The 22,522-nt window shown below is 40.8% G+C and overlaps 2 protein-coding genes across 13 annotated transcripts in view; one reads left to right on the top strand and one right to left on the bottom strand.

Annotated features, from left to right (window-relative positions):
- Positions 1-16,424: 16,424 nt before the first annotated feature.
- On the bottom strand, positions 16,425-19,682 carry CCN2 (cellular communication network factor 2). Its single transcript, XM_086316546.1, has 5 exons — positions 19,402-19,682; positions 19,064-19,286; positions 18,498-18,749; positions 18,160-18,371; positions 16,425-17,784 (listed from the first exon to the last, which is right to left on the bottom strand). Exons 1-5 carry the CDS (start codon positions 19,465-19,467, stop codon positions 17,488-17,490), a joined length of 1,050 nt encoding a protein of 349 aa, XP_086172672.1. The 5' UTR covers positions 19,468-19,682; the 3' UTR covers positions 16,425-17,487.
- LOC147366112 (uncharacterized) overlaps positions 18,744-22,522 on the top strand; it is a 271,655-nt gene continuing 267,876 nt past the window's right edge. For 5 of the 12 annotated variants that reach the window (XM_086316549.1, XM_086316550.1, XM_086316552.1 and 2 more), the window contains exon 1: positions 18,744-18,861. In XM_086316549.1, coding sequence (XP_086172675.1) covers positions 18,781-18,861 — 81 coding nt within the window. In that variant the 5' untranslated portion in view covers positions 18,744-18,780. Of the gene's footprint in view, positions 18,933-22,522 lie in introns of all 12 variants that reach the window. The other 7 variants (XR_015132403.1, XM_086316553.1, XM_086316557.1 and 4 more) reach the window with 3 other exon arrangements.

The following is a 22,522-nucleotide window of genomic DNA, read 5'->3' on the forward strand; positions in this document are numbered from 1 at the left end:
AGTAGAAACATGCAGTGTATGTGATTTGTATGTATTGGCCTCTTTCATTTAGTATAATATCAGCAGTTCTTTTTTATTGATATATACTAGTCTATTGCATGAATATTCTATATTCTACCCATTCTCGTGTTTGGATCGTTTTCAGCTTTAGGGATGGATAAAACTGCTTTCAGAATTTTGCATGCGTGTATTGCTCATTCTTTTGATCTATACCTAGGAGTAAAAGTTTTCTATGTAAAATGTTTAGGTTTAGCAGATTCTACCAGACAGTTTTTTAATGTCATTATGCTTATCTAAGTTACACTATTAACAGTGCTGACAAAGATTGTATTAGAATTTGTTAACCTAATGCAAGTGTTAATTTATTTTACCTTCTTGAGACATAAATTCTAATTAATAGATGATATTTCATATTTCTTACTAATTTTTCTTTGTCTTTTAAATATCAAAGGAGATCAAACCACTCAATCCAAAGGAAATCAACCCCAAATAGTCATTGGAAGGACTGATGCTGAAGCTGAAGCTCCAATACTTTGTCCCCCTGATGCAGAGCTGACTCACTGGAAAAGACCCTGATGCTGGGAAAGATTGAGGGCAGGAAGAGAAGGGGGTGACAGAGAATGAGATGGTTGGATGGCATCACCAACTCAATGGACATGAGTTTGAGTAAACTCTGGGAGCTAGGGAAGGACAGAGAAGTCTGGCATGCTGCAGTCCTTGGGGTCACAAAAAGTCGGACACAAAAAGTCTAGCAACTGAACAACAACAATGTAGAAGAGAGTCTCTATGTCTATTGCTTTGTATCCTGTATTCAGATTTGGAATCTGACAGTATATTAAGAAAATATTTTATGTTTACCTTATTTTTAGTCTTAGCAACAGTCTATATATAATCAGTATGATTCATGAGATAAAATATAGCTATTGTAAATTTATAGAAGAAAAATCTTCCATGAATTTATTTATGGAATTGGAAAATGAGGTAAGAATATACATTGAATTTACATGAAAACATGAATTCTGTAGAGTCTCTATGTGTGTTGCACATGCTCCTAAGCACTTGGAAAATTAAGGAATAGTGACTTGAATGGCTTAGTTATCTGTTTTTTTTTTTTTAACAGAAGTATACTTGATTTACTATAATATATTAATTCCTGTTGTACAGCAAAGTGATTGAGTTATATATATACATACATTCTTTTTTATATTCTTTTCCATTATGGTTTATCATAGGATATTTAGTCATCCATTTATATATTGTGAGCTGTTTATCTAAATTTGAAATTATGAAAAACTTGAACACTTTGGCATATCCTTTGCTACTTTTTTTTTTTTATTGAGGAGTTAAAAGATTTGTTTTTAAACTCTTTTTCTGATTATAAAATATTGCATGTTCATTTCTGGAAATTTGGAAAATTACAGAAAATTATTTTAAAAGAATATGAAATTGTTTTAAATTGATTATCATATGATGAATACTATGAAGAGATTAATTTCTTTTAAAAGTCATCTATGGATTATGTCTCGGAGAAGGCAATGGATTATGTCTGGGGTTGGTACAGATTGGACCAATCTCTTCTGAGGCACTGTTGGTTATGGAGAACAAGGATATGACACAGAAGTCATCATGGAAACATTCAGTTCAGTTCAGTCACTCAGTAGTGTACAACTCTTTGCGACCCCATGAACTGCAGCACGCCAGGCCTCCCTGTCCATCACCAACTCCCGGAGTCCACCCAAATCCATGTCCAATGAATTGGTGATGCCATCCAACCATCTTATCCTCTGTCGTCCCCTTCTCCTCCTGCCCTCAATCTTTCCCAGCATGAGGGTCTTTTCAAATGAGTCAGCTCTTTGCATCAGGTGGCCAAAGTATTGGAGTTTCAGCTTCAACATCAGTCATTCCAGTGAACACCCAGGACTGATCTCCGTTAGGATAGACTGGTTGGATCTCCTTGCAGTCCAAGGGACTCTCAAGAGTCTTCTCCGGGGGAGGAGCCAAGATGGCGGAGGAGTAGGACGGGGAGAACACTTTCTCCCCCACAAATTCATCAGAAGAGCATTTAAACGTCGAGTAAATTCCACAAAACAACTTCTGAATGCCGGCAGAGGACATCAGGCACCCAGAAAAGCAACCCAACTCTTCGAAAGGAGGTAGGAAAAAATATTAAAGACAAAAAAAAAAAAAGAGACAAAAGAGGGAGGGACGGAGCTCCGTCCCGGGAAGGGAATCTTAAAAAGAGAGAAGTTTCCAAACACCAGGAAACCTTCTCACTGCCGAATCTGTGCCGAGCTTTGGAAGCACAGAGGGCAACATAACAGGGAGAGAAAAATAAATAAACAATTAAAACTCGCAGATTGCGAGCCCTACGGTAACTCCCCCAGCGGAGAAGCAGCGCAGACGCCTGCATCCGCCATTAGCAAGCGGGGGCTGGGCAGGGAGGCGCGGCGCGGGCTGCATCGCTGAGAGTAAGAATCTGACCTGAATACCCTGAGCGCTATCTGAGCAAAATAATTTGGGCTAGCAAACCAGACTGTGGGATATCTACCACGCGAAAAGCCAGCCCTAACCTAAGACCGCCAGGCCCGCGCACGGAACAAAGGACTGAACAGAGATAGCCGACTGCAGACCTTCCCCCTCCGGTGACAGGCAGCCAGAGCCGGAAGGGGGCAATCGCAGCCCCAGAGAGACATTATCTATAAAACTGTAAGCGGGCTTCTTTGCTAACTAAAACTTCTTGGGGGTCTGGACGGTCAACATCTGCCTGAGAAGGTGCGCCGGTGTTACAACCAGAAAACCGAGTGGCAGGGAGGCGGTAAGTCGCAGCATTGGCGCTCGCCAAACACCTCATCACCTGAGCTGCTCGGACCTGGGAAGAGCACAAAACGCAGGCCCAACTGAGTCTGCGCCTCTGAGGACTACCCGAGTGCCTGAACCTGAGCGGCTTGGACCTGGGAGGTGCATGCAGCCCAGGGCCAGCCTCGGATTGTTCCCGGCGGAACAACCTAGAGCCCGAGCAGTGTGGACAGGGAGGCTACACGCGCCGTGAGCGGGGGCAGACCCAGGGTGGCTGAGGCACTGCGAGCCCACGCCAGTGTTATTTGTTTGCAGCATTCCTCCCTCCCTCCCCACAGCGCGACTGAACAAGTAAGCCTAAAAAAAAAAAAAAAAAAAAAAAGTGTCCTCCACCGTCCCCTTTGTGTCAGGGCGGAAACCAGATACTGAAGAGACTAGCAAACAGAAGAAGATATAACAGAGGGAAATGCCTTGGAAGCTACAGGCAATAGACCAAAACCCTGTGGTTACTACGGACTACATAGGAAGGGGCCTATAGATCTTGAGAAACATAAGTCTGACCAAGGAACTAGCCAAAAATGAACTGAACACACAACACCACCAAGAAAGTCCTAGATATATTTTTATTATTTTTACGATCATTCTTTCTTTTTTTTTTTAATTAAAAAAAAATTTTTTTAAGTCCTCTATTGTTCCTTTAATTTTCACTTTTATAACCTATTACTTTGCAAAAAAAAAAAAAGACCCTATTTTTTTCTTCTTCAGCAAACTTCATATATATATTTTATAATTTTTTGACCTTGTTTTTTTTTTTTTTTTTTTCTTCTTTTCTTTAACATTGTATTTTTGAAATTCTAAACTCTACTCTAGATTTTTAATTTTTGCTTTTTGGTATTTGTTATCAATTTTGTACCTATAGTTTATTTTTATATAATTTCTGTGACTTCTTTTTTTCTTCTTCTTTGTTTCTTTCTCTTCTTCTTCTATATAACATTGTATATCTGAATAATATCAATTTTGTACCTGTATTTTCTTTATAATTTTTGTGACATTGTTTGTTTTCGTTTGTCTGTTTTCTCTCTTTATTTTTCTTCTTCTTCTTTTTTTTTTTTTTAACATTGTATTTTTGAAATTCCAAACTCTACTCTAGATTTTTAATTTTTGCTTTTTGGTATTAGTTATCAATTTTGTACCTGTACTTTCTTTACAATTTTCGCGACCTTGTTTGTTTTTGTTTGTTCGTTTTTTCTCTCTTTCTTTTCCTTCTTCTTTTCTTTAACATCGTATTTTTGAAATTCCAAACTCTACTCTAGATTTTTAATTCTTGCTTTTATGTATTTGTTACCAATTTTGTACCTTTAAGAACCCAATCTTCAGGACCCATTTTTCACTAGGGAGCAAGAATACTGGCTTGACTGCTCTCTCTCCCTTTAGACTCTCCTTTTTCTCCACCAGGTCGCCTGTGTCTCCTCCCTAACCCCTCTACTCTACCCAACTCTGTGAATTTCTGTGTGTTCCAGACGGTGGAGAACACGTAGGGAACTGATTACTGGCTGGATCTGTCTCCCTCCTTTTCATTCCCCCCTTTTATCCTTCTGGCCACCTCTGTCACCTTCCTCCTTCTTCTCTTCTCTGTATGACTCCGTGAACATCTCTGAGTGGTCTAGTTGTGGAGTGCACATAAGTGCACATACTGGCTACCCTACTCTCTCCATTATTGATTCACCTCATCTCATTTGGGTCACCTCTAACTCCCTCCTCCCTCTTCTCTTCTCCATGTAACCCTGTGAACCTCTCTGAGTGACCCTCATCGTAGAGAAACTTTTCATCTTTAATGTAGACGTTTTATCAATGGTGCTGTATAGAAGGAGAAGTTTCGAAACTACTGTAAAAATAAGACCGATAACAGGAAGCAGGAGACTTAAGTCCAAACCCTGACTCCAGGGAACTCCTGACTCCAAGGAACATTAATTGACAGGAGCTCATCAAATGCCTCCATACCGACACTGAAACCAAGCACCACACAAGGGCCAATAAGTTCCAGGGCAAGACATACCAAGCAAATTCTCCAGCAACAAAGGAACACAGCCCTGAGCTTCAAGATACAGGCTGCCCAAAGTCACCCCAAAACTATAGACATCTCATAACTCACTACTGGACATTTCATTGCACTCCAGAGAGAAGGAATACAGCTCCATCCACCAGAACACCGGCACAAGCTTCCCTAACCAGGAAACCTTGACAAGCCACCTGTACAAACCCACACACAGTGAGGAAACGCCACAATAAAGAGAACTCCACAAACTGCCAGAATACATAAAGGACACCCCAAACTCAGCAATTTAAACAAGATGAAGAGACAGAGGAATACTCAGCAGATAAAGGAACAGGATAAATGCTCACCAAACCAAACAAAAGAGGAAGAGATAGGGAATCTACCTGATAAAGAATTCCGAATAATGATAGTGAAATTGATCCAAAATCTTGAAACTAAAATGGAATCACAGATAAATAGCCTGGAGACAAGGATTGAGAAGATGCTAGAAAGGTTTAACAAGGACCTAGAAGAAATAAAAAAGAGTCAATATATAATGAATAATGCAATAAATGAAATTAAAAACACTCTGGAGGCAACAAATAGTAGAATAACAGAGGCAGAAGATAGGATTAGTGAATTAGAAGATAGAATGGTAGAAATAAATGAATCAGAGAGGATAAAAGAAAAACGAATTAAAAGAAATGAGGACAATCTTAGAGACCTCCAGGACAATATTAAACGCTACAACATTCGAATAATAGGGGTTCCAGAAGAAGAAGACAAAAAGAAAGACCATGAGAAAATACTTGAGGAGATAATAGTTGAAAACTTCCCTAAAATGGGGAAGGAAATAATCACCCAAGTCCAAGAATCCCAGAGAGTCCCAAACAGGATAAACCCAAGGAGAAACACCCCAAGACACATATTAATCAAATTAACAAAGATCAAACACAAAGAACAAATATTAAAAGCAGCAAGGGAAAAACAACAAATAACACACAAGGGAATTCCCATAAGGATAACAGCTGATCTTTCAATAGAAACTCTTCAAGCCAGGAGGGAATGGCAAGACATACTTAAAATGATGAAAGAAAATAACCTACAGCCCAGATTATTGTACCCAGCAAGGATCTCATTCAAGTATGAAGGAGAAATCAAAAGCTTTTCAGACAAGCAGAAGCTGAGAGAATTCTGCACCCCCAAACCAGCTCTCCAACAAATACTAAAGGATATTCTCTAGACAAGAAACACAAAAACGGTGTATAAACTCGAACCCAAAACAATAAAGTAAATGGCAACGGGATCATACTTATCAGTAATTACCTTAAACGTAAATGGGTTGAATGCCCCAACCAAAAGACAAAGACTGGCTGAATGGATACAAAAACAAGACCCCTACATATGTTGTCTACAAGAGACCCACCTCAAAACAGGGGACACATACAGACTGAAAGTGAAGGGCTGGAAAAAGATTTTCCATGCAAATAGGGACCAAAAGAAAGCAGGAGTAGCAATACTCATATCAGATAAAATAGACTTTAAAACAAAGGCTGTGAAAAGAGACAAAGAAGGTCACTACATAATGATCAAAGGATCAATCCAAGAAGAAGATATAACAATTATAAATATATATGCACCCAACACGGGAGCACCACAGTACGTAAGACAAATGCTAACAAGTATGAAAGGAGAAATTAACAATAACACAATAATAGTGGGAGACTTTAATACCCCACTCACACCTATGGATAGATCAACTAAACAGAAAATCAACAAGGAAACACAAACTTTAAACGATACAATAGACCAGTTAGACCTAATTGATATATATAGGACATTTTATCCCCAAAAAACGAATTTCACCTTTTTCTCAAGCGCACATGGAACTTTCTCCAGGATAGATCACATCCTGGGCCATAAAGCTAGCCTTGATAAATTCAAAAAAATAGAAATCATCCCAAGCATTTTTTCTGACCACAATGCAGTAAGATTAGATCTCAATTACAGGAGAAAAACTATTAAAAATTCCAACATATGGAGGCTGAACAACACGCTGCTGAATAACCAACAAATCACAGAAGAAATCAAAAAAGAAATCAAAATTTGCATAGAAACGAATGAAAATGAAAACACAACAACCCAAAACCTGTGGGACACGGTAAAAGCAGTCCTAAGGGGAAAGTTCATAGCAATACAGGCACACCTCAAGAAACAAGAAAAAAGTCAAATAAATAACCTAACTCTACACCTAAAGCAACTAGAAAAGGAAGAAATGAAGAACCCCAGGGTTAGTAGAAGGAAAGAAATCTTAAAAATTAGAGCAGAAATAAATGCAAAAGAAACAAAAGAGACCATAGCAAAAATCAACAAAACCAAAAGCTGGTTCTTTGAAAGGATAAATAAAATTGACAAACCATTAGCCAGACTCATCAAGAAACAAAGGGAGAAAAATCAAATCAACAAAATTAGAAACGAAAATGGAGAGATCACAACAGACAACACAGAAATACAAAGGATTATAAGAGACTACTATCAGCAATTATATGCCAATAAAATGGACAACGTGGAAGAAATGGACAAATTCTTAGAAAAGTACAACTTTCCAAAACTAGACCAGGAAGAAATAGAAAATCTTAACAGACCCATCACAAGCATGGAAATTGAAACTGTAATCAAAAATCTTCCAGCAAACAAAAGCCCCGGTCCAGACGGCTTCACAGCTGAATTCTACCAAAAATTTAGAGAAGAGCTGACACCTATCCTGCTCAAACTCTTCCAAAAAATTGCAGAGGAAGGTAAACTTCCAAACTCATTCTATGGGGCCACCATCACCCTAATACCAAAACCTGACAAAGATGCCACAAAAAAAGAAAACTACAGGCCAATATCACTGATGAACATAGATGCAAAAATCCTTAACAAAATTCTAGCAATCAGAATCCAACAACACATTAAAAAGATCATACACCATGATCAAGTGGGCTTTATCCCAGGGATGCAAGGATTCTTCAATATCCGCAAATCAATCAATGTAATACACCACATTAACAAATTGAAAAATAAAAACCATATGATTATCTCAATAGATGCAGAGAAAGCCTTTGACAAAATTCAACATCCATTTATGATAAAAACTCTCCAAAAAGCAGGAATAGAAGGAACATACCTCAACATAATAAAAGCTATATATGACAAACCCACAGCAAACATTATCCTCAATGGTGAAAAATTGAAAGCATTTCCTGTAAAGTCAGGAACAAGACAAGGGTGCCCACTTTCACCATTACTATTCAACATAGTTTTGGAAGTTTTGGCCACAGCAATCAGAGCAGAAAAAGAAATAAAAGGAATCCAAATTGGAAAAGAAGAAGTAAAACTCTCACTATTTGCAGATGACATGATCCTCTACATAGAAAACCCTAAAGATTCCACCAGAAAATTACTAGAAATAATCAATGACTATAGTAAAGTTGCAGGATATAAAATCAACACACAGAAATCCCTTGCATTCCTATACACTAATAATGAGAAAACAGAGAGAGAAATTAAGGAAACAATTCCATTCACCATTGCAACGGAAAGAATAAAATACTTAGGAATATATCTACCTAAAGAAACTAAAGACCTATATATAGAAAACTATAAAACACTGGTGAAAGAAATCAAAGAGGACACTAATAGATGGAGAAATATACCATGTTCATGGATTGGAAGAATCAATATAGTGAAAATGAGTATACTACCCAAAGCAATTTATAGATTCAACGCAATCCCTATCAAGCTACCAACAGTATTCTTCACAGAGCTGGAACAAATAATTTCACAATTTGTATGGAAAAACAAAAAACCTCGAATAGCCAAAGCGATCTTGAGAAAGAAGAATGGAACTGGAGGAATCAACCTACCTGACTTCAGGCTCTACTACAAAGCCACAGTTATCAAGACAGTATGGTACTGGCACAAAGACAGATATATAGATCAATGGAATAAAATAGAAAGCCCAGAGATAAATCCATGCACATATGGACACCTTATCTTTGACAAAGGAGGCAAAAAGATACAATGGATTAAAGACAATCTCTTTAACAAGTGGTGCTGGGAAATCTGGTCAACCACTTGTAAAAGAATGAAACTAGACCACTTTCTAACACCATACACAAAAATAAACTCAAAATGGATTAAAGATCTAAACGTAAGACCAGAAACTACAAAACTCCTAGAGGAGAACATAGGCAAAACACTCTCTGACATACATCACAGCAGGATCCTCTATGACCCACCTCCCAGAATATTGGAAATAAAAGCAAAAATAAACAAATGGGACCTAATTAACCTTAAAAGCTTCTGCACATCAAAGGAAACTATTAGCAAGGTGAAAAGACAGCCTTCAGAATGGGAGAAAATAATAGCAAATGAAGCAACTGACAAACAACTAATCGCAAAAATATACAAGCAACTCCTACAGCTCAACTCCAGAAAAATAAATGACCCAATCAAAAAATGGGCCAAAGAATTAAATAGACATTTCTCCAAAGAAGACATACAGATGGCTAACAAACACATGAAAAGATGCTCAACATCACTCATTATCAGAGAAATGCAAATCAAAACCACTATGAGGTACCATTTCACACCAGTCAGAATGGCTGCGATCCAAAAGTCTACAAATAATAAGTGCTGGAGAGGGTGTGGAGAAAAGGGAACCCTCTTACACTGTTGGTGGGAATGCAAACTAGTACAGCCACTATGGAGAACAGTGTGGAGATTCCTTAAAAAACTGGAAATAGAACTGCCTTATGATCCAGCAATCCCACTGCTGGGCATACACACTGAGGAAACCAGAAGGGAAAGAGACACGTGTACCCCAATGTTCATCGCAGCACTGTTTATAATAGCCAGGACATGGAAGCAACCTAGATGTCCATCAGCAGATGAATGGATAAGAAAGCTGTGGTACATATACACAATGGAGTATTACTCAGCCATTAAAAAGAATACATTTGAATCAGTTCTAATGAGGTGGATGAAACTGGAGCCTATTGTACAGAGTGAAGTAAGCCAGAAGGAAAAACAGAAATACAGTATACTAACGCATATATATGGAATTTAGAAAGATGGTAACAATAACCTGGTGTACGAGACAGCAAAAGAGACACTGATGTATAGAACAGTCTTACGGACTCTGTGGGAGAGGGAGAGGGTGGGAAGATTTGGGAGAGTGACATTGAAACATGTAGAATATCATGTAAGAAACGAGTTTCCAGTCCAGGTTCGATGCGCGATACTGGATGCTTGGGGCTGGTGCACTGGGACAACCCAGAGGGATGGTGTGGGGAGGGAGGAGGGAGGAGGGTTCAGGATGGGGAACACATGTATGCCTGTGGTGGATTCATTTTGATATTTGGCAAAACTAATACAATTATGTAAAGTTTAAAAATAAAATAAAATTAAAAAAAAAAAAAAAGAGTCTTCTCCAACACCATAGTTCAAAAGCATCAATTCTTAGGCACTCAGCTTTCTTTATACTCCAAATCTCACATCCATACATGACTACTGGAAAAAACATAGCCTTAACTAGACAGACCTTTGTTGACAAAGTAATGTCTCTGCTTTTTAATACGCTGTCTAGGTTGGTCATAACTTTCCTACCAAGGAGTAAGCCTCTTTTAATTTCATGGCTGCAATACCCATCTGCAGTGATTTTGGAACCCAGAAAAATAAAGTCAGCCACTGTTTCCACTGTTTCCCCATCTATTTGCCATGAAGTGATGGACCAGATGCCATGATCTTAGTTTTCTGAATGTTGAGCTTTAAGCCAAGCTTTTCAGTCTCCTCTTTCACTTTCATCAAGAGGCTCTTTAGTTCTTCTTCACTTTCTGCCATAACAGTGCTGTCATCTGCATATCTGAGGTTATTGATATTTCTCCCGGCAATCTTGATTCCAGCTTGTGCTTCTTCCAGTCCAGTATTTCTCATGATGTACTTTGCATAGAAGTTAAATAAGCAGGGTGACAATATACACCCTTGATGTACTCCTTTTCCTATTTGGAACCAGTCTGTTCCATGTCCAGTTCTAACTGTTGCTTCCTGACCTGCATACAGGTTTCTCAAGAGGCAGGTCAGGTGGTCTGGTATTCTCATCTCTTTCAGAATTTTCCACAGTTTATTGTGATCCACACAGTCAAAGGCTTTGGAAAATATTATGTTTAGTGTATAATGAATAGATTCCTTATGATCATCAGATGACCAATTGGGTTTTTTTCCTTTAATTGTCATAATGAGGTAATGAATTTAAGTATAGATGATAGGCTTAATACACTGTGATTTTTATTGTCCTAAGAAGCTCAAATTGCCTAATCTTTAGTAGGAGTCTCTTCAGTTTGTGTCTTGAATCCTTTCAATACGTTCTTAATTGTCCTTGTGAACTTCATTATTATCTAATATATAAAGGTATTCCCTGCATAATTGTTTTTAACTTACACATTTCTTGCTCCAGTCCTGGAATCAGCTATTCTCCAAGAAGCTCTGGTTGTTTTAGTGGAAAGTAACATTACAAGGGTACAATTTGGGCCTAGGGATGCTCATTGTTTTTGAGTTGTCATTGTAGTTTATCCAGTGAGCAGATGTAGCAAAATGTATATGTATATATACATATATATATAATTGTGTGTGCTTTTTAAAAATGATTTTATGTATTCATTTATTTTTGGCTGTGCCAGGTCTTCGCTGTTGCATGGGCTTTTCTCTAGTTGTGGTGAGGGGGGATCCTTTCTAGTTGCAGTGCACAGACTTCTTATTGCAGTGGTTTCTCTTGTGAAACATGGGCTCTAGGGTATATGTGCTTCAGTAGTTGTGGCATGTAGGCTCATAGTTGTGGCTCCTGGACTTCAGAGCACAGGCTCAATTACTGTGGTACACAGTGGGCTTAGCTGCTCTGCAGCATGTGGCATCTTCCTGGATCCGGGATCGAACCCATGTCTCCTGCATTGGCAGGCAGATTCTTTATCACTGAGCCACCAGGGAAGCCTTGTGTGTATGTTTTAAAAGATAAAATGCGTCATAAGTTTATGCTGATATTTCTAATCCAAATTCAGGACTACAGAATCTAACTTAACCACTTAAAAAAAATTTAATTGAAGGATAATTGCTTTACATTATTGAATTGGTTTCTACCAAGCATCAACATGAAACAGCCATAGGAACTTAACCAGTTTTATATTAAATCTGTATTTTCTGACTTTCTCACTAAGAATCCCAGTATTCACCACTGCTAAGGATAGTATTAGAATGTCTATAGATAGCATATTCAAAAGCAGAGACAGTACTTTGCCAACAAAGGTTCATCTAGTCAAGGCTATGGTTTTTCCTGTGTTCATGTATGGATGTGAGAGTTGGACTGTGAAGAAGGCTGAGCACCGAAGAATTGATGCTTTTGAACTGTGGTGTTGGAGAAGACTCTTGAGAGTCCCTTGGACTGCAGGGAGATCCAACCGGTCCATTCTGAAGGAGATCAGCCCTGGGATTTCTTTGGAAGGAATGATGCTAAAGCTGAAACTCCAGTACTTTGGCCACCTCATGTGAAGAGTTGACTCAATGGAAAAGACTCTGATGCTGGGAGGGATTGGGGGCAGGAGGAGAAGGGGACGTCAGAGGATGAGATGGCTGAATGGCATCACTGACTCGATGGATGTGAGTCTGAGTGAACTCCGGGAGTTGATGATGGACAGGGAGGCTTGGCGTGCTGCGATTCATGGGGTCGCAAAGAGTCGGACACGACTCAGCGACTGAACTGAACTGATAGTGGTTAATTTTCTTTAACCTGCATTATACACTCCATAGTCTCAGAATAGCAATACCATCACCACTTCAACCAATGAGAGCGTGCATGTGTGCATGCACGCGTGTGTGCTCAGTTGCTTCAGTTGTTTCGGACTCTGCGATGCTATGGACTGTAGCCTGCCAGTCTTCTCTGTCTAGGGGATTATCCAGACAAGAACACTAGAGTGGGTTACTGTGCCCTCCTCTAGAGAATCTTCCTGACTCAGGGATTGAACCTGAGTGTCTTATGTTTCCTACATTGGCAGGTGGGTTCTTTACCACTAGTGGGGAAGACCCTACCACCAAAAAAGTAGTTGTGTGTGTGTGTGTGTGTGTGTATGTGTATGTGTTGGTGAGTGTGTGTCATATGCTACTTTTATTCTCTCCCCAAACCTTTATGGTTACACTCTACACTGTCAGAGTATATGGCTGCTGTATACTGTACTTCCTCCTCTTTCATCTTTATTTAGTCTTTCTTCTAAAGATAAGCTATATTTAATGGCCACCACCAGTCCTTAATGTTATCATTTCTCAGACATTTTTGCTTTTTGAGCTTCTTGTCTAGTAGGCTCTTTAGAAAAGGTTCATAAGAATAATATGTCCTGAGATATTATATGGTTTTAATGATTTGTCTGTGTCCTTTCTTCTTCAGAAGAAAGAAGAACTGTAGTGTTGGTGGCTCAGAGGTTAAAGCGTCTGCCCACAATGCAGGAGACCTGGGTTCAGATCCCTGGGTCAGGAAGATCCCCTGGAGAAGGAAATGGCAATCCACTCCAGTACTCTTGTCTGGAGAATCCCATGGATGAAGGAGCCTGGTGGGCTACAGTCCATGGGGTCGCAAAGAGTAGGACACGACTGAGGGACTTCACTTTCACTTTCTTCTTCAGTATCAGTTTTGAAGGATAAAAATTCTTTGGCTCACATTTTCTTTCCTTCAGTACCTTAAATAAGTTATTGTAATTTTTCTGATATGAAGTGTTGCAGTCATTATCAGAATGATGAATTACTTTTCTTTTACTTACAAGGTTCATGTTCTTTTTGCCTAGATGTTCTAACAATTTTTTCTTTTTCTTTATATTCCATCAATTTTACTAGAATATGTCTCAATGTTGGTTAATTTTATTAGTATCTTCCTGTATCACTTTCAAATCACTTTTTATTTCAGTTTTCTTTATTTATAGTTTTTGGGTTTTTTCTTCATCAGGAATTCCTACTATCCATATGTTGGACCTTCCTTGCCTATCTATAATATTTATCACTTCTGAAACTTTTAAATTTTTTATTTAAAAAAATTTTCCTCCTTCTCATCAACTTCTCTTCTTAAGGAATTATCTGTTGTGTTTGTTCACCCTTGTGTCCCATATAGTTTTCTAACATTTCTTTAATTTCTAATTTCTTCTTGAAATTATTTCCAAGTTTTACAAATCATTTATGTTGCTATTTAATGTCATTAGTCATTTCCTTTTAATTATTTATGTCTAGTGTTATTTTCTTAATGTTCTGTTGAAACAGTAGATTATAGTTTTGGCATGTTTTCTGGACATGTATTTCTGGCAATCTCCTTTTATCTGTAGAAATGCTATTCTATCCCCTATTATTATTTTTTCATATAATATCTTCATACAGATTTGGCTGTGATGATTTTGGTTTTCTATTTTTTATGCAAAATTATTTTTCCTGAACTTTATTTAGGAAGACAGCTTGGTTTAAATAGCTTTTCTAACTACACAGAGTTCTCTCTTTTATTGTTTTCCTGTGTTAAAAATATGGCCATCTGCTTCTTGAGCTTTTGAACTTGTTTTCTTCTGCTTTTTATCCGGACCCTTCTTTCAGAATGTTTTTGTTGTTTCTGACTTAATTTTGATTTTACTCCTAAGAATGTGGAGTCCTCCCTTGGGAGCCAGGCTTGGTTTGTAACTTTTATTGGAGTGGGCAAAACAAAACTCTTACCAGTTTCACAAGGTATCCTCAGATTGATCTATATTTCACTGCTGGCTGTTTTGAAGCTCTCCTCTTCTCAGATGCATCAAACACCCTGTTGTACTCCTTTGCTTTTTCTCACATTTTATTCTGACATAATAAAAGTCATGTAGTTGATGATTTCCCCCAACACATATCTTAGGGTACAAAGGATGTTTTGCCAACTAATTTTGTTATATGTCTCATGGTGTTTTGATTTCGCAATCTAATTTCTGTTTTTATGTGGAAATTTGGAAAATCTTAAAATCTATGCTTCCATTATTACTTCTGTCTTCCCAGAATTCTCAAATTCCTTTTAAAACAGTCAGGTTCATTTACCATGGCCCTTCATCTTTGCAGCTAGGAGTCAACTGACAGAAAGGAAATGTAAACCAAACAATGCGCTCTGTGTTTGTGTTGCGTGTGTGTGTGTTTGCATGTGGATTTATTTGGGGAAGTGGGGCACAGCTACTGGCGGGGTTGCTATATACGTATGTGGGTGTATTCTAAAAGTCCAATGTTTTGGCCAGAAATACTTTTCACATTTTGAACACGGGAAGTTTTCCCTTTGGTTTGTGGCATGGGCTCTGTTTGTAGAACTAGCCTTTTTTTTTTTTTGGATGTATTTTTGTCTCTTGGAATGACACAGGCACTACAGCATTGCTAATTACCTTGTGATGGCTTAGTCTGTCTGCAACTATTTTTTTCCCTAGAATCCACAGCTATTCTTATCTAGAAAAAATGGGCTTCCAGTTGTCCCTGGAGTATTCCTTTTGTTTGCCACTTATGTTAGTTGATTTTTCAGTGGAGACCTGGAGAGATCCAATGATCACTTCCATGTAGGTCTTCTTGAACAATTTCATTTTGTCAAACTACTTAATGAACTATTGATCTTGAGATCTGATATAGTGAAAACTTGGGGAAATGGGAGTTGGTTTTAAGGCAAATTTCTATAATACAAATGAATGGAAGGTTGGCTTATCGTTCTTTTCGTACTTATGCCATCATCTATTTGTGATTGGTTATCATGGTAGCTGAAAGCAGAATTATGCAAAATAATAAAAAAATAATTTTTACAGATTTAATAGTAAGATACTGAAGCTCAGAAATAGATCTACAGTAAAGCATACAAATTCAAAAAAATAGTTAAAAATCTTCTATGTCTAAGGTACATGTAGGCTAGTTTATGATGATGGGTTGGAAATTAAATGCCTACAACAGCAGAGATATATTAAATATAAACAGAACCGAGGATAATAAAACAGAGATTGGTAAAAACATATAATCTGAAGAGAACTGAAGTATTTATAAAGTACTGTGAAGATAATGGAGAAGGCAATGGCACCCCACTCCAGTACTCTTACCTGGAAAAATCCCATGGACGGAGGAGCCTGGTAGGCTGCAGTCCACAGGGTCGCTAAGAGCCGGACAGGACTGAGCAGCTTTACTTTCACTTTTCTCTTTCATGTATTGGAGAAGGAAATGGCAACCCACTCCGGTGTTCTTGCCTGGAGAATCCCAGGGACGGGGGAGCCTGGTGGGCTGCCGTCTATGGGGTCGCAGAGTCGGACACGACTGAAGCACCTTAGCAGCAGCAGCAGCAGTGAAAATAATGAAAAATGCCTGTGTGCTCAACAGTGTGTATGCCTGTAAATTTGTGACACCTGATTCATTGTGAAATATGTTTATGTAAAAATCCTATTGAAGGGATCAACCAATTGATAAGAATAGATGAGAAAAAGATATTTAGAAAATTATAAGTGCATAGTTTTAAGACAAAAACTTCCCATTTAATAAATGAAAAACCAAGCCCTTTATAGAAAAAATATATACTTTATTTTCAACTAGAAAGGTGCAAACATGTAACTTTTGGTCACACTCTCAACAAATAAACTGTCCAAAAAACAGTCATAGTCAAAGTAGAGACAAATGCTTCCAGGTGGAAAAACCAATCAGCTATACAGAGCTACTCATTTTTAATAAAGGTCATTTGTTCGTTAAAAGTGAGGCTACCACGTTTCCAACCTACAGATCAGACTTTGAAGGACATCACTGCCTCACCTTCAGCAAACAACCTGTTTGGATGGACTGTTGCTCCAACTGCACAGAAATTCTATTTGAATATCCATTTCATGCTTTGAATTATCAGACAAGCTTTCCGTCCTACCTATGGTGTTCAGAATTGAGGCTAACACTTGAAATATCAAAGCATTAAAAACATAAACAAAAAGGCACAAACAACTTTAAATTAACTTAGATAACTGTACAAATATATATATATATACACACAATATTTACAGTATCAATAAAAAAAAATCTGGCTTGTTACAGGCAAATTAGCTTGCCACAAGCTGTCCAGTCTAATAGACAGAATTCTGATTCCTGAACAATGTCCTTGAATCAGAATGTCATAGCTGAATCTGCTGTTCTGACTTAGAGACGAACTTGACTCAGCCTCATGATGGCTGGAGAACGCACATCCGAGCTGTTGCTGGAGCTATAGGCAGATCAGTGAGCATGCTAAAGTTTTCCTTTTCAGTGACACTCCAAATAGCAGTCACATCACTACCCCTAAAGATGACAAGGCTTTCTACTGGCCTCCTCCCACTGCTCCTAGCATACATGCTGGCGCTGTGCACTAATACAGTCCTATGATCAAGTCTCAATTTCTTCAAACCAGTGTCTGGGGTTGACGGACTATTCGTTTGAATATCACATGGCACAGTATTTTGAATTTGGTGGGAATTTTTCTTTTCCCCAGTTAGAAGCACAGATTTAAATAACTTGTGCCACTGAAATCACGTGTACACAAAAATGAGATGTGAATCGATTCAAGTGACAGCCTAAAATGTTCACATGTCTCACTGTCTCTGGCTTTAGGCCATGTCTCCATACATCTTCCTGTAGTACAGTGACTCGAAGATGTCATTGTCTCCGGGGCAGTTGTAATGGCAGGCACAGGTCTTGATGAACATCATGCTCTTCTTCATGACCTCCCCATCAGGACACTTGAACTCCACGGGAAGGGTGGTGGTTCTGTGGGGGGTGCAGCACCGCCCGTCTGTGCACACTCCGCAGAATTTAGCTCGGTATGTCTTCATGCTGGTGCAGCCAGAAAGCTCAAACTTGATAGGCTTGGAGATTTTGGGGGTCCGGATGCACTTTTTGCCTTTCTGAGGAAGACAAGAGAGGAGAGAAAAATCAATGACTCTGCAAGGGGTGTGGCTTTCTTCAACTTCTGTGTGTTCTAGTCTCTGGGGCATTTAACTTCTGTTTATATTTTGAGGAGGGAAAGTTTGAGTCTCATTTGTCAGTTTTCCAAAAATAGACATGGCCTCTTTGGGGGTGTCTTGAATGAAACAGGGCTGTGGAAGATTTTCTAGTGGAAAACTGGTGGTTTCTATTAGGGAAAGTCTCATCCCAGTAAAACAGCTCAATGATATTTTTGGAGATAACAGGCCTCTGTAACACGGGTGATAAGAGACCTAGCTGTAGGCCAGTCCACTCTTGTTCCATGACCAGGAGTCAATAGAAACAGAACACCATACCTTAATGTTCTCCTCCAGGTCAGCTTCGCAAGGCCTGACCATGCAGAGGCGGCTCTGCTTCTCCAGCCTGCAGAATGCGTTGTCATTGGTAACCCGGGTGGAGATGCCCATTCCGCAGGTCTTGGAACAGGCACTCCACTCTGTGGTCTGGACCAGGCAGTTGGCTCGGATCATGGTTGGGTCTGGGCCAAACGTGTCTTCCGGCCGGTAAGCTACGAGAGCAGAGCACACAAACACAAGGTAAGACGCCAGGCTAAGTCACTTCCCCCTGCCCTCAGCCAAGTCAGGACTCGGCCCCTGGGGGAGAATCACGAGGCTGACTTGGAGGCTCAGCTCACCTGCGAGCGCAGGGCCGACCACGGTGTGCTCCTTGGGCTCATCACACACCCATTCCTCGCAGCATTTCCCGGGCAGTTTGACCCTCCGAGGGAAGGGGCAGTCGGGGCTGGGCAGGCGGACGTCCACGCTGCATAGGGGCACGCAGCCCACCGACCCGTCCAGACACGTGCACTGGTATTTGCAGCTGCTCTGGAAAGACTCTCCGCTCTGGTACACAGTTCCTCCGAAAACGCAGGGGGCACCATCTTTAGCTGAAGGAGAGGAAGGGAAAAGGGGGGGTGGATGCAGGAGGGCTCAAGCATCATTCTGGAGCCTCCAACAGGAAGCGCATCGGGGATGGGAGCCAGGAGCTGGGCTCCAGGGGTAAGGCTGCAAACAGCCGAAGGGGAGGAAGGGACCCAATTCGAGCGGCGTTATTTTCCGGTAGCGGGAAGGTGGGTGTGAGGGACGAGGTCATCGACTGTCCTCCCCCCGCCCCCCCAACCCGGGACCCCAGTGTTGGGGGGGGGGGCTCGGGGCTCGGGGCTCGGGGAGGTGGGGAGGGGGCGGGGGCTGCAGGTCTTACCGGTGCACACGCCGATCTTGCGGTTGGCCGGGGAGCCGAAGTCGCAGAAGAGGCCCTTGTGCGGATCGCAGGGGTCGCGCTCGGTACACAACTCGCTCAGCTGCTTGGCGCACACGCGGCAGCAGCCGCAGCCGTCCAGCACCAAGCTGACGCCGGCGGGGCAGCGCGGCGCCGGGCCGGCAGGGCACTGGCACGGGGCGCTGCAGTCCTGGCTGGAGGCGGGCTGCGGAGGGAGGCGGCGGTCAGCCGACGCACGCCCCTCGGCGCCGCCTGGCCGCCTTCCCGCCCTTCGCGTCCCTCCCCCCGGCGCCGGCCGCCGCGGGGTCTCCGGTGCTTACCCGGCTGCAGAGGGCGAGCAGGAGCACGAAGGCGCAGCGGACCGGGCCCAGGCCGGTGGCTGACATGGTCGGGGCGCTGTGTCCGGCGGGCGGCGGGCGGCGAGAGGCGGCTGGCCGGGCGGGCGGCGCAGGTTTGGGCCGGAGGCGTGGGCCGGGGCGTGCCGGGCTGCTGTCTCGGGAGCTGTCGGCCGGGGCGGCTGCCGTCGGACTGGAGGAGGTGGGTCGCCGGCGGTGGGAGTCGCACTGGCTGCCTCCTCTCAGCGGGGAAGAGTTGTTGTGTGAGGCCGGGGCGGGCGGCCCGAGGCTTTTATACGCTCCGGGCGGCCCCGGTTCGCCAATGAGCTGAATGGAGTCCTACACAAACAGGGACATTCCTCGCATTCCTCCCCACCTTCCTGCCTCATCAACTCACACCGGATTGATTCTGACCCCTTGACACTCAGCATTCCTCCCGTCTGAAAAAGCTGGCACACTCCAGCTCACCAAAAAAAAAAAAAAAAAAGGCTCAGTATTTCCAGCCACCAAATAGGATTTTTCCCTCCTTGCCTCTTCGCACCACTCCTGATTTATATCATTTAAAAACACATCGGCAGTGATTTTATTATTTTTATACCACTTAAAAAAAAAAATACCACTCATTTCTGTTTAAATCCTTTGTAGGAGATAGCTGAGAAAAGGCTAATAGCAGGGATTTCTGAAAAATTCGAAAGGGTTTCCTTTTTATTTTTTGGTAATGATTTTTAGTTTTAGAGACTGTCTGCCTTTGAAACTCTTCAGAGGGCACAAGAGGAGTTCATTGTGTTTAACTGCTTGAAATCCCCAAGAAGCAGACGCATACCTGCAAATCTCTGAATTCCATATGCTGGGGATGTAGGAAATTGGTCATTTGTCGCATGAAATAACGTGGGTGCCCATGGCCAGAGTAGAAAGAGAATAAAGCCAGGGGTCTGAGTAAGGATGCAGTTCTACGGAAGAGATTTCCACACTCTTTCTTTGTGTTCTCTTAATATGTAGCAGTTTTAGTGTTGGGTGCATAGAGAGGGAAAAGGGATGATTGGGCATCAACATTTCCAGGAAAAATCGGTCTGTTGTTATGTCAGGACAACTGATTCTGTGCTGGGTAGGTAGAAGCCCTGGGTGTTGGGATGTAAAAAGGGATGGGAAGACAGGAAAACCTTACAGGAGGAGACTAGCATGAAGCTTGGGGTTTACTTAGGGAGTTTTAAACACAGTCATGGGTTTTTGAAAAATGAGTGATTTTTCTTATACTAAAACCTATAATCTTTGAATGTGAATTGGACTTGGTTTGTCTGGCAGTATTAAAAAAAAATCCAGTTATATAACAAGAACACTGTATACCATTGTATTTGGTTGTAAACTGAGTGTCAGTAAATAATATATTTTAGTGACTCTCCACACACCTATGAATAGTGATTGTTACTTCTTATTACCCTAGGAGCCTGAAGCCTAATAGAGTTAGATTAGATCAAGGCAGGAACAGGTTTTATTCCCTGCGCTCCTGTGCAGATGTCAAATATGGCCAACAAAATCTAAACATATGTCCCTTTCCTAATATTGCTATCTAGCTTCACTAAGGAGTCAGGTAATTAACTGTGCTTCCTTTTAGAATCTATAGTTGCTTGTTTGTTAATAACTCCAGTTTCCATTTTATGGAAAGAGAATGATTTTTATGCCATTTTTTCCTATTGTAATGTCACATTGTTTGATGCTGGTGTTACCCATGAGCAGATTCGTTTTAGCCATTGATTATTTTGTGTATAGGTTGAAGATTAACCTATTTAGGATGCAAAAGCAAGCTTTCAGGACATTATAGATTATAATTTGAAAATAGCCTGTTTAAACAGGCCACATTTTTTTCAAGTTTCATTTTATTCTGTTGAAAAAGAGCCAAGAAAAAAATAACTAACTTCAGCACAAACCGCATCATCTGTGCACAATTACCTTGTTAAGCAATCCACATGTTGTACAGTGTAGTTGCATGTCAACAATGTGAATGGCCAGCCAGCGATGGGGGCCTCTGAAGCTGAGGAAGAATTTTCATCATTGTTATTTAATGTTCTTTCCAAGCATTCCTCAAAGAGAAGAGGCCTTAAAATTTCCTATTTAAAGAAGGAACATTCCAAGATATGTTAATAGCCACATGTGTATTAAAGGTAACTTGGTCCCCAATTTTTTCTTCCCCTGTGGATGATTTTAAAAGTCTAAAATATGTGGGAAGCCACAGTGAAATCTTTCAAGACCTAAACCTCCAATTATATCTACCACTAATGGCTGGAAAGGTGTGGTGGATGGGGAAGGGTAGGGATGAGAAGCTGGGACCTCACCCAAGGTGGCCTGCGGCCTAGGTCATGAGCTCTCGTGGCTTGCAGGGTGAGAGAGCTGGGAAAACCAGTTGGGGATTTTTGAATCCTCTAGAGGTCCTAAGAGCCACCACCACCACCAGCTTCATGTCCAGCAGAGTGGAGACTCATTCATGGAGGGGCTAAATTGCTAGACTGGGTTCCAATTGGGTGACCTGGGTTGTATTCTTGGAACTGCCATTCATAAATTTTAGGGAAGTCACAAGTAGGAGTCATATTCTTAAGTTTTCACTTATAAAGTGATGGTAATAATAAGAATATTTTATTTCATAGGGTTTAAGTATAATTAGATTATAGTTTTCAGAGAATTAGTGCTTTATTTATCTTTCTTGATTTCCTGTTTTGCCACAAGCACATAACAAGTATATTCCTGTTCTGCTGTGCTGTTAAAAAAATATCAGGTCATATTATAAAAAGAATTTGGTTTTACTGTAAAATTCACGTGGTCTTTTGAAGTCTCAAAAATCCATGCTATGCTATGCTAAGTCACTTCAGTCGTGTCCGACTGTGCGACCCCATAGACGGCAGCCCACCAGGCTCCCCCATCCCTGGGATTCTCCAGGCAAGAACACTGGAGTGGGCTGCCATTTCCTTCTCCAATGCATGAAAGTGAAAAGTCAAAGTGAAGTCATAGTTAGCTCCAATTGGATAGTTTTAATATTGGCTGAGAGAAGACAGCATATTGAAATATACAGAACATGGAATCTCAGAATAGAAAAACATGCTCTGCATGTAAGGTT

This window comes from Bos grunniens, chromosome 9 (genome assembly GCF_055505025.1).
Source record: "Bos grunniens cultivar Pamir isolate PY7600 chromosome 9, Bosgru_T2T1.0, whole genome shotgun sequence".
NCBI lineage: Eukaryota > Metazoa > Chordata > Mammalia > Artiodactyla > Bovidae > Bos > Bos grunniens.